The sequence below is a fragment of the Oreochromis niloticus genome, linkage group LG2, assembly GCF_001858045.2.
Source record: "Oreochromis niloticus isolate F11D_XX linkage group LG2, O_niloticus_UMD_NMBU, whole genome shotgun sequence".
Taxonomy (NCBI): domain Eukaryota; kingdom Metazoa; phylum Chordata; class Actinopteri; order Cichliformes; family Cichlidae; genus Oreochromis; species Oreochromis niloticus.
Genome location: NC_031966.2, coordinates 14704559 through 14717273, shown reverse-complemented (window position 1 = coordinate 14717273; position 12715 = coordinate 14704559). Strand labels below are relative to the sequence as shown.

At 40.1% G+C, this 12715-nt stretch overlaps 1 protein-coding gene across 2 annotated transcripts in view; it reads right to left on the bottom strand.

Annotated features, from left to right (window-relative positions):
* Window positions 1-12715, bottom strand: part of slit3 (slit homolog 3 (Drosophila)) — a 229056-nt gene that overhangs the window by 83913 nt on the left and 132428 nt on the right. Inside the window, exons 1-2 of one of the 2 annotated variants that reach the window (XM_025910322.1) lie at window positions 9707-9857; window positions 9318-9389 (exon numbers count right to left, since the gene is read on the bottom strand). Coding sequence is in view for 1 of the 2 variants with exons in the window: in XM_005467284.4 (XP_005467341.1) it covers window positions 9318-9389 (72 nt within the window). In the remaining variant the exon portion in view is untranslated. Of the gene's footprint in view, window positions 1-9317; window positions 9390-9706; window positions 9858-12715 lie in introns of those variants that run through there. The other variant, XM_005467284.4, reaches the window with a different exon arrangement.

The window sequence follows — 12715 nt, the reverse complement described above, 5'->3', positions numbered from 1 at the left end:
GAGGGAAAAAAAGCGAGTCAAAAGATCAGTGAACAAAAACTGCATCTAATTCAACTGGTTGAAAACCGGCCGATGAATAATTATTAATTAATCAGCTTCCTCTCCGCCTGACATCGCTTCTCGCAACTACTCAATGAGTTCTCAGAAACATACATACTTAGCTTATGTGGTGTGTGTGTGTGGTTTTGGTGCATGTGTACATGTGTATGGGATGTGCTTCGCTGCCAGAGCCGTTTATGAATTTATGATTGCGTATGCATGAATTTATTAAGACACTTCTGCATGTTTTTTTTCTACTCTGTGTGTGTTTCGCTGCATGTGCACATAGTTGGGTGCCCTTTCCCCATCTCATTGGGATGCAAGGCGTGAGCCTGTAGAGTGAGAGCTGTCCAGGCTAGCTTTGGAGTCATTAGTGCGCTCGTTAGTCCAGTTATGTTAAATCTAAATTACCATTCATCATCACACAGGGACCCATCATTTATTCTGATGTGGCCTGGCAGACACATGCACTAACTGGATTAACTCATTCAAAGACACGCAGACACACTTGCCAAAACACAATGGAATTCAAAATCAGGCGTTAGCTATGTGGTAAGTGCTTTAAAATAGATTATATATTATTGATTGAGACATTGTCGAGAATTAGAAATGATTGGTTTGCCCTTGCGAATGTAAACCACGTAAACTGCACCCTCCTGCAAACAAATGCAACAAAGCAGTGAATAACAAATCAACATGCTACGATCTACAATATATTTTTTTTAATAGGTTAAACTAAACTGTAACCTTAAGGTTATAAAACTCTTACAGGCTTGCAACCCTAATCCCAAGACCACACTTAATAATCTACAGTAATTAATGAAGTTATAAAAACATCTCCATGCAGTAATAAGTCAAAACAAGTTAAAAAAAAAAGTGCACGGACAGAAATTAAAACAAGTTTTGTGGCTAACAAGAAGACATTTTTGTCTGCTACTTTGAATTCTTGGTTGATACAAAGGAATAGAACAGTATATGGGAAAGACTACAAGGTACAGCAGTGTGAGGCTGGCTGCATTCAGCACTGGCACTCAGCATTAAATTAGCTCTCGCTGAGTAAAAACACACTTCGTGCGCTGGCACACACAGTCATTAGCCGCTGCAGGAGGAATGCCTACCATCTGCGCTGACGTGATTGCGAGGACGAGGTATTCTCGGGAATCAAACTGACAAAGTGGATCGAGCAGCTCCTCTGCCAAATATAAAGACTGTGTTTATCACATAATTACATTTCCACTTCTGCTGTGTTTATTGGCCTTACAAGTTTGAGCACATACAGCTTTGACCATCAAAGGCTTTCAAAAAAAAAATACAAAAACGGTGGAATCAAAGTATTAGGAGGAAAGCCGACTGTGGGATTGCTGAATTTAATGATCACAGTGCTCTTCACAGTAATGCACTGAAGAAAAGTCATAGTTCAGTCTCCGTTGCTGTATTTGCCATTGTAGTTTGACTTTTGAGAGATAAAACAACAGCAAGTTTTCACCCCACTCAGGATGCCTGTAACATACAGGTCATAACAGGATATGCTTTAGAACGATTTTTATAAAGGATGCAAACAATCCAAAGAAGAACTCTTGAAAAATGTGTTTGTCAGCATAACCAATATTAATCTGAAACCTTCAAAGCTTGCATAGAGATGAAAGGACCTGTCAAGTAATTAAGATGAATCTTTTTGTTTAATGTTTAGTGGGAAAGCAGAGTGACATGCATCCATAATGTGTGCCATTAGGAAAACCACTTGTTTAGAATTATTTCGCAGCACTAATTGATTCTGATAGGTGTTTAATGACGAATATGATAAGGCCACCCCGGTGTGCATTCTTTCTTGATTTTCAGTGAAGAACAAACAAAAGAACAAATCAAGGGTGACTCTGCCTCTGTTTTCACGTGCGATAGAAAAACGATCCCAGGCTTGTTTAGGCATTTTAGTATTCACCCAGAACTGTGAAATAATTGCTATCTTTACGTAACACAATCGCTGCTACCCCTGGCATGGGATTACAATCTTCTCTTAAATGGGACCATGCCCTAATCCAACAACTTTAACCCAGTGTTGTAGTTGTCTAAGCTCAGCAATGACTTTCTGCTTCTCTACAAAAAAAGGTACATTGTAACACAAACTATGCTTGGGAGAATCCTCCAATAAAAGTTTATCACTGTCCCAGAACTGCAAGGCTGATCACTCCTTTCAGCCGAGTCTCCCTGGACCACATATACCCTGCTAAAGGGCATCTCTGGTGCCTGATTGAGAGATACACTGCATGACCTGTTTTCTGTATTTCGTCAACCAATGTGTGGTTTTTAATTACCCAACATGTTTTAAGTTCAACAGTAAATTCAAAATGAACATATAATTTACTAGTTCACTGATTTATGTTTTAAAATGATTTTTTAAGACCTTAACAACACGTCTTTGGTCGTGTTCTTTGAAACTTTAAAGGTAAAAGTGGCTTTGAATGCACATTTGTTTCTATGATCCACACGAGCATTTTTTTTATCAAAAGTGCAGGCACTAAAGAACAGAGAGTATTGTGGCTTCATTGTACTGCATCTCTTCCAGAAACATGTTGGCTGATGGAGTCTTCCACTTCAGCTGGCTTGGAGCGCCTGGGCCAGTGATGCCAGTCACTATAAAAGCTGTCTACTTTCAGTGAGACTCTCGTTATGCACTTACTTTGAGTTCACTATCATTTTCCCACTAACATCCACACACTCACTCACATAGACCTTTACTGCCATGCACACCACATCTCCTTTTTGCAGCTGATTTTATGCGGTGTAAACAAACCGGTTATTCAAGGTGCAGTTTTTTGTTGCCTCTGCCTCCACTTGCCGTGGCCCTTTGAGCTGTCATTATTTTGGTCATGAATAGTGAGTCCTCTCAGGCACTGTTTTATTAGTATACCAGCCATTGCAGACAAGCTAAAAAGTTAATTTCAGATATTTGTTTGCAGCATCCCAGCCTAAAGACTCTTCTAATTTTCTAGCAGAGAAAGCTTACGTAAAATGACTGCAAAATGCTAATTTTCCAAGATGGCAGTATCAGAGTGGGTCTTCATTACTTGGCAGTGGAAAATGACTATCCGGATATTAACAACAATGTGCAGATGCCCTACAGCACAGGTCAATCTCAAAACAGCACCAATGCAATAACGCATTAGGACAGCAGTTTAGATTGGCCATTCACAATACTGACATTTGGCATTCTTATTAACAGATAATAAATGCATGTATATAACATCTTTGTGTTATGTTTATCTAAGCAATGGAGGCAACACGTATTACTTAATTAAAATTAAGACATATTGCCAACCAATCTTGATAAAAACTAAAAACCGGAAAATCAAAACATCAGCCACCCAGTGGGGTCTCCGTCCTTACTTTGAGAAACCCTGTTCTGAGTCTATCTGACAGCCTTGGTGGTCTGGAAACAACAAAGGGCCAAATTGAGTCAGTCAGTCAGACATTTGTTCCATCAATAATTAATGCCTCCCTGCTCTCCTCCCTCTGATCCTTTCAATCTATTTTCTATCAGAGTTTCTTCTACTCGCTAATGTCACATCAGTGTTTCTTCCTTCTTTTCTATCTGCCATTTCATCTCCCTTTCACTCTGATGTCTTTTATACCGCTCTGTCCTACATCTCTTTCTTCTGGTCTTGTTTATCTGCAACAAATGGACAAGGTTTCACCTGCCTCCCTTTTTCTGCTTCTTGTTTGTTTTTGTCCTGCATCAGTTTTACAGTAGTATCTGTCTATTGCTCTTATGTCTGCCTTCTCTGATTCTTTCTCTCCCTGCATTTTATCGCTCTTTTTCTTTGCACACTGCATATCTTTTTGGTCTTCCTCTGCATCTATGGATTTCTCCACTTTCCCTTCTACCTTCTTTTCTGTATTGCCTTGTTTCTCTCTCTCCTCAACAGTAGATAAATAAATTATATCCAGGAAACTGGCTGTTTTTACAGCACCAGTATTACATGCCTTCTTTTCTTCTTCTTCTTTCCTAAAATTCTTCCTTCTGTCCCTTTTTTTCCCCCATTCTGCTAACACCCCCCTACCCGTTCCACCTCCCCAAATCTCTCTTGTCTCTTGTCTCTCCTGGCAAAAAGGATGGGATAGGATAGTAACCACAGTCCTTTTGGGTCTAAATAAATCATAGCCCAGCACTGCCTTGCTTTTACAACACCGATCCTCCACTTTCATCCTGGCAACCATGAAAGAGAGAGCAGAGAGAAGAGGAAGCAAGAGCGAAAGAGACTATCTAAGGACATATGAGTAAAGGGAAAGGATATCAGAGGAAATGGTGAATTTAAAGACTCTTTAGTCACATCTGTCTTTCTTTCTAAGCCTCTTCAGAAAGTAAAACTCTTCTGTCAAACCCAGAGAGAAAGAAGCAGCATTCAAACCATTAACATCATAGAAACTCTTCTTTTCTTAGAGTACAGAAATTGGCTCTTTGTTGTGAATTGCTGCCATCACTCTCGTGTGTTTTACTTCTCTTTGACTAGTGCAGTATGCTTTTTTGTTTGTGTTTTTTTTCCTGTAAGATTCTTTAGGAGGCGAACGTGAGTCAAACTGTGATGCTGAAGAACAATACGTGGCAAAATTTACAGAGAGTGTTAAAGGGGGAAAAAAACCTTGAAAAATGCAATGATTAAAAGTACACTCCTATTATTAAAACGAGGAATTCATTCTTTTTTTGCAAAGAGAAATGATTACAGCTTTTAGTCAACGCATACGCAAATTTTTCAATTTGTGACAGGTCAAACATTTTATCTTAAATGTGTCTGAATTTTTAACACGTTGTCTAACTTTATAGAAAAAAAAAAGCCCCATCACTCCTTTTCATTTCCAGAGAGCAATTATAACAAGATTAATGAAACTAACAAACTAAAATCCATTTAGCTTTTACAAAATGAGCCAGACACCCAAATATTCAGCTTTGACGAGTCAAAGCAGCTCCTGTGAAACATATTAGGCTCAGATAAAGCCTAGTCTACCAAGAAACATTGGCTAATTAAAAATGACTAGATTAATTAAAGTGGAGATTCATTAGTGCCACAGAGAGAGAGAGAGAGAGAGAGCTCCACTTCTTTCAATTAGCATGATGCGCGCACACACAAATTACTAAAATACACACGAATATCTATTTGCCTGCAACCTATGTACTTTCTTATATCTTATGGTTGGTTTATGTGGAAAACATACATTATTATAGTAATATTAAATTCCTACGGAAAGTAATGACTGTATTTTATATTTATTACACCAATAATTCATATGCAAGCATTTTGGCCAGCTGTGGCTCAGGCGGGTTGGTGGTTTGATCCTCAGCTCCTCCAGCCTGCCATTTTCACCCCCAATGCATCCATCAGTGTGTGTGTATGTGTGTGTGTGTGAGATAAAAGCGCTTAGGTGTTTAAAAAAAAGTGCTTGTGTCAGTATGTGTGAGGCTTGTAGTAGAAAGCGCTTGGACTGCTCAATTAGCGTAGAAGAGCGCTATATAGTAAAATATCTGCCCATTTACCATTTTTACCATTTTTGCAGCGCAAAGATACCCAAAGATAATTTAAAAAGTGCTGCAAAGGGAATCCCTATATTTAAGCGTAGTCTCCGGATGGTTGGATTTATCCGAATGTCACACATAAAAAACAGCGGGGATAGTGACATTTGTAAGAGGAAGAACTAAGTAAAGCTAGAACTAACTCTCCACCTAAAGAAATGAGTAAAAAAAATCTGGCACTAGAAGTATCACATATAAGCTGGACAAGGACGCCAACAACCCATCAGCCTTGAGTGTTTCATCTGTCGAGAAAAGTTGGCTAATGCTAACATAGTGTCAAGCAAGCTGAAGCGGCACTTGGAAACCAAACAGCCCTTCCGAGGGAAATTTGGCCCTCTTCAAAAGATTTCTGGATCGGAACCAGAGGCAGCAATTTAGCTGGATCAAACAAATTGAAAGTGCGACTCAAGCAAGCTGAGAGTCATTTATTGCAAAGAACAGAGAAAAAGCCTTTCACGTAATAGCAAAAGAATTATTGCATAAACATGGAGGTGTAATGTTACGTGCACATGCCAGAAATATACAAAAATGCCTATATCTAAGTGTACAATCAAAATAACTCGTATAACGGCAGTGAAGTAGAGGCTAGTTGGCGCAAATATGAATACAGGTAGTTGAGCAGTTAAGAAAAATATAGAAAACTCCTGACCAAGTGGATCGCAGATCCTACTCCAACTAGGACTTGATTAAAGTTTAAAAAAATGTTTTCTTTATAATTTCGATCTATCTTCTTGACTGACTCATACCCTATAACATGTCTAAAAACACGTAAAATATTATTTGCAATTTCCCAGAGATCAAGATGACATTTTCAAATTGTCAAGTCCCCAGGCTGGAGATATTTCTGCTTGATAAACGACCTAACCTCTGTTTGACGGATAAACTAATGTGTAATAGAAACACTGCACTAAACTTTAATCTAAAGCTAATCATCCTAACCTCAGTGCTACTCAGCCGTTTGAACAGCCGATGGCTTAAGACTTAAACCGATCCTTGAAAAGACAAAAGCACAAGAAGATACTCACACAGACACACATAGGTGTGAACAATCAAAAATACATCCACCTACCTGATGGTGCAGTCACATGACCTCCAGTCACCGTTATCTCTATCATCCATTTTGTACTACGATCACGGAATCAACCCCAAGAACTGAACAGATGGGACTGCGTCTGTGTTTGTGTGTGCGCGGATATGTGTGAATACACATGCATCTGTTTGTGTGGCGAATGTGTGTGTTTGTCTGTGCGTGTGTGTTAAGATGCTTGAAATGAAGATCAGTCCAGCAGCAGAATTGCTTACTGTCATTCATGCCCTTTGCACATGAACACAAACACTTCAACGCGCACACACACACACGTACAAACACACACGCGCGCGCGCACACACACACACCTGCCTTTATTAAAACGTCACATTCAGTGAATATACTGTGTGCTGTCATGCTGTCTGCTGTGAATGGAACGGCTGCGTATTTACAGTGAATTGTAAATCCTGCCGAGCACTCAGCTGTCAGAGTCTTATGAATTGCTAATATGTTGTATCTCGTACTGCCGATCCCCCTCTATCTGGCCCCTATCACTTTCATTGTGCGCTGAGCAAAAGTGAGGCCAGGGAATGAAAAAAAAATCTAACTTATAAAAGGAAATAAAACGTGGAGATAAAGGATACGATGGCTTTAATGAAAACCTACAATACTGTGATGAAGCATCATTTAAAATGAACACCTGCATTGATTTTATTACTTATAGTAGTGGTGATTACATTTTATTTTGATTTGGATGAGGACTACACTGCCACACATTGAACCATTTACCACAGTATCCTCTGCTCTATTTAATCATTTATGTGAGCACATTAGCAGCACCAGACTGCACCAAGAACAATCACACCTACTTCAGCAGGATACTAATCAAGATGTGTCTGATACTGCTGGGAATCTCTCTGAGCTTTTGCATCACATACCTGCTACCTGCTGTATATCATCTTTATGAGTATTGAATTTGATCACATTTTTGATCCCATGATTCTTAAATGGGCCATTTAAAGTAAAAAATACACTGCAGACAAAAGTGGAATCAACATTACGGAGAAAATTCCTTTAAAATTCTAAATTCTGCCAACTTCCAATGCTTCTTTGGCTTCTCATCCTTATCACAGAATATGTATACTTGGTAGCTTTGCCCATAATAGTCTCTCTGTGAATATTATTTGTGAAATAGTAGACATTTATGTGACAATGAGACTTTATCTCAGACTTTCAAGCTGATGACTGCAATACCTAATTATTGTCAGAATGTGTTGGAAACCCTAAAAAACATAAGAATAATCACGTTCTTGTTTTTTTTCCAACATTTAACTCAACTATCACTATCTCTGTGAAACCAAACAATTTCTAATAGTTCTAATAATTTGCCGGCATTTTTTCCAAGTCATATGTAGCCAAAGATGGACAGACAGGTTGGAAAAAGTGGAATCACCTTTTCTTCTTTTGCTTATTCTTCTCATCCCATCTTTACCTTAACTGCCCCCCCCTCTCTTTTCTCTCTTCTTTTTGCCTGTTTTTTTAAGCTAATCTTTCTTTATCTTTGCCTGTGCCTGATTGCCTATATGATTATTCCTCGTTAAGATAATCAGAAACAGTACCACTAACCTTATCAGCTATCAGCAACGCCACCATCACAGAACAAACTTCTTTCCAGCTGCTTTTTCCTAATATCAAGATCTTACACTATAACCTTTATATTATTTATTTTAGCACAAAATATAGGGAACAGAGGAAAAAAATAATAACCCGATTCTGTACTAACGGTAAAGTCTTGCAACAGACACACATAGAAACCCATTCATGCACAATAACATGCATTTGTACACACATACAGGTGCGGAAAAAGTAGACACCTTTTACTAATATAGCTTTCATTGCACAGTGGCCGGTCACACCTCTGAGTATAGTGACAAATGAGGAGCTCTGGAAACGTAGACAGATAAGACGCACACAATTTTTCCTCACACACTCACGCAAACACACACATACAGACTCAATAACTCACACAGCTGGAAGCAAACACGCAAGAACATTAATGTATCCCCATATACAGGAGGACTCACCCACATATGATAACACACATGGAGCGCAGAAATGCAGAGCACAGCAGGTGGCAGATACAATGTTTCCCATCCCATTGTTTGTGGTTGTATTTGGGTGTGTATCAGTTTAATGTGAGTCAGTGACTACACAATTTCAGGCTGATGAACAGGTAGGTTTCATCTTTGCAAGCAATGCGCACAAGTACTTATACAGCCACCTCTGCAGTCATTCAAGGATATAACTGAGGATAATTCACACGCAGAAGCATTTAAGAAACTGTCATCTTTAAACAAAATCACCTTCAAGTTACAGCTTTTCTTATACTAAAGACACAAAGCAGACATAAAAGACAGATAAGATAGAAAAGTACATGAAGGGGAAAGAGGGACGATACAGAACTGAGAGGGAAGTGAATTCCTTTTAAATGAAAGGGAAAAAAGGAAAGGGCGAGGAAACTGAATAAGACATAAAGCAAAGCTTATAATGAGAAGAGGAGAGTGCAGGACATATCCTTGTTTCACAGACAAAACATGAAAAGGGGAAGAGAGGAGAAGAGGAAACTGATGAGAGAAGGAGGCGGCAAAGGAGGAGAGAGATGGAGGACCAGGGCTTTTCTCTACTTACAGAATCTCCAGATCGCGCAGCGCTCGGAAAGCTCCATCTTCGATGCAGCTGATGTGGTTGCTGTCCAGTTGCCTGCACCGCGCACACAAACACACACACAGACACACACACACACACACACACACACAGATGAGACAGAGATGGGAGAGAGTCAGGCGCAAGTCTGCAAGGTCCGCTCAGCTGGGGGAGGGACTAACAAAAGATGGGTTGCTTGAATGAGAGTGTGTGCATGTGGATATGTGTGTAAGGTGATACCCAAGTAGTGGGCTTAAGGTAGCAGGTAGGAGACACCGGAGTTAACTCTCTCTCTCGAACATGCACTCACTCACACACACTCTAGGAATATCTAGTCCAGATGATAGCACACAAGCTAAGGTTAAGTCTCTCACCTCAGTGCTGATATGGCCAGCCCTAAGGAGAAGAGGAGAGGAAAAGGAGAGCGCGAGAGAAGAGACCGGTGCGCTGAAGTGGCCTGCCTGGCATCAGCCTATCACCTCCTTCCCCTGCTGCACGCCCAGCGCACACTGGCCACCGGGAGAGAGAGGGGCGAGAGAGATAGGCACAATAAAGAAGAGAGCGAGCGAGCCATTGCTACTAAAGCCCACCCTGCTTGTCTGTTCTGTAAATATTAATTGCATCTCTCCTCTCCCATCCTCCTCCTCTCCCTCCCCCCATGTCCTCTTTTATTCTTTTTTCCTCTCTCTGTAGTGAAAGAGGGAGTAATTTCATTACATTAGGCCAGCCAATCCATTAAGGGCCTTTTACCGGCTCTGTCACTGAAACAATTTCATTAAAAGGAAAGCCTCCGTAAATCAACCTACAGTCACGACTCTGCCTCTTGTTCCCATTCTCCTTCCTTCCTCCCTCTCTCTCTCACTAACTCCTCCATTTCCAGGCTTGCTCAACGACTTGCTTGCTGGACTACCAGATGCACCCTGCACCCCACTGCCATCTATCCTTTGCTTTTACTTTAATTTGCTCGGCTTTAGGTATTCAGCTCCCCTCCCCACCAACATCATCCACCCCTCATGAACCCAGCAACCCTGAAAAGTCCACTTCCTCCCTTCCTTCCTTACTTCCTTCCATTCCTCCAACCCATTCATCCCTCTGTCCCTCCTACCTCGTCTTCTTCATCTACAGGAGAGTAAGGATGGACTGCAGATGAAAATACACAAAGGGCAGACATTTAGAAGTGTCTTCATGTCCCTTGTAAGTGGCATTTAACCTATTACACACACAAACGCACTCAGACAGGTGGACACAGGTAGATTAATAGGGTAAACACAGCACAGAAAGATAAAATACATACAAACTGACAGAAACACTATCAAACTATTTATTGTCTGCTCTTGAGCCACTACACCTTAATCTTTTGTCTTCTTCTCTTCCCCCAATCTCCCTTCTCCTGGATTCCTCCCTTGCTAATCACTTTTTCTTTGACTTCAACCATCTTATATTCGTTTCTCTCTTCTTGTTTTGGATCAGTCTTCTCCACTTTTCATCTCTCCCAATTCACAATCCATGTTTTTCTCTCATCTTGTCTTTTATTCCCCCTTCACTTTTTCCCTTTCGCTCTTCATCTACCCATCTCTAATCAATTTCGTCTCCCTGTTTTCTTCATCAAGCTTTTTAATTTATTTTTTTCCCTTCTGTGTTTGCCCTGGTGTCTGCTTGGCACACTGCAACACCTGTTAAATCAGTCATGTCAGCTTTTAACCCTGAGGAAGGTGCATCCCAAAAAGGCAGCTATAGTTTTCTCTCTCTCTGTAGGGCAGCAGATATCACATCAGAATTTCAGGAGCAGCGGATTGTTGTTTGTTTTTGTATATACATGTCCACAGTGCAAGTCTGTGTAAAGAATCTTAGAGACATATAAGTCCTCGGAGTATCTGAAAATTGTATTTACTACAGTGCACCACAGGTACACCTCAATATTCTGTATATCCGCTTATCAACAAGAGGCAGCTGGCCAGAGAAGGCCCCAGATGCACCATCTTCAGGCAAGATAAATGTACAAACTAAATGTTTTAGAGCACATAGCAGTACTAGAGAGTCATTATCTTATCACAGCTCTTTATACAAGAACATGCAAAGCAAACTCAGAAATATTTCTATTGAGACAAGGCTTCAGCAAAGCTACCATACAAAGCTCACTGTAACTTTTCATTGTTTGATCATTATACTCTCTGAGGCGGTGCTGACATGTGCAGCAGGGTCACATAAATGAGTTCATGGCAAAGTGTAGTAAAAAGTGTATTTCAGGTATTTCTACCTGGTATTGACCAGCTGCAAGTGGTTAACAATTGGCATGGTTTTGGTTTGAACTAAATAGAGGAAATATCAAACCAATCCATACCCACAGGCCAGGTTTGGATCACGACATAATTATTTTCAACCCTCCAAAGGCTTCCATAGAGTGATGAGATGCCTGGATTTTCTTTGAAGCAATGCAATTATATCTTAAAGGTGATTTAGTGTTAAGTTGTTTACCTCCTTGCCATTGCGGCACTTCATTAACTGAGCACGATCTGTAAAGATTGGACAGGATCAACAATATGGAGCACGAAACAATGATGGTATATGAAAGTGTACATAAAAGAATAGTCTGGGTTTGTGCTCTTGTCATAAGTCATGTCTTGAAGCTATTTTTCTTTCTTTGTTGCCCACTTGTTGGATGAGAGCTGCGAGTGTAAGCATCTGTTAAATGACTGAGTCTAAAATATAGTGAGTCTGGGGATCATCAGCATATGGTTGTGCCATGTTTTCTGCTTTATGTAATTAAAAGGCATGTATTTTGGGGGGAAAGAAGAATGGCGCACAGCCTAAACAGCCATATGGAGATGCATGGCACTGCTAAAGTTGACTAGTTATTAAAGGCTTTTTATTCACGGCACTGTTCTTTTAATGTCGAGGAATAAAGTGTAGAGACAGACAACCAACAACAAATTAAGGTCTTTGTCATTCTATTCATACATCAGAATCTATGTGTGAAGAATGGCAATTCATGTGGTGTCACGTGTTTGTCTGAAGGGACTTTCCATCCCACACCTGCTGTTCTAACCTGGGCTGCTCCTATAACTTAACAAAGGTTACCAATTAAATTAAGCTATAGCAATAACGATGAACAAATAATTTAAAATATAATTACAAATGAACATAATTTGGAGCCTAGGTGAATCAGCCAGTATTGGTGTCTTGTTAGCCTGACATCACAGTACAGGGGTCCAGTTCAGCCTTCACCTTAAAGTGGAAATATGTCTAGCTGCTAAACGTCATCTTTCCAAAGCTACCTTTTCATTTGCGCCGGCAAATAAAAAGAATACCTATGAAACACTTCGTAAAAACACTTCACCTCTAAATGTAACAGTTCTTGGTTGCTGGTTAAATTTTAAGCTGTT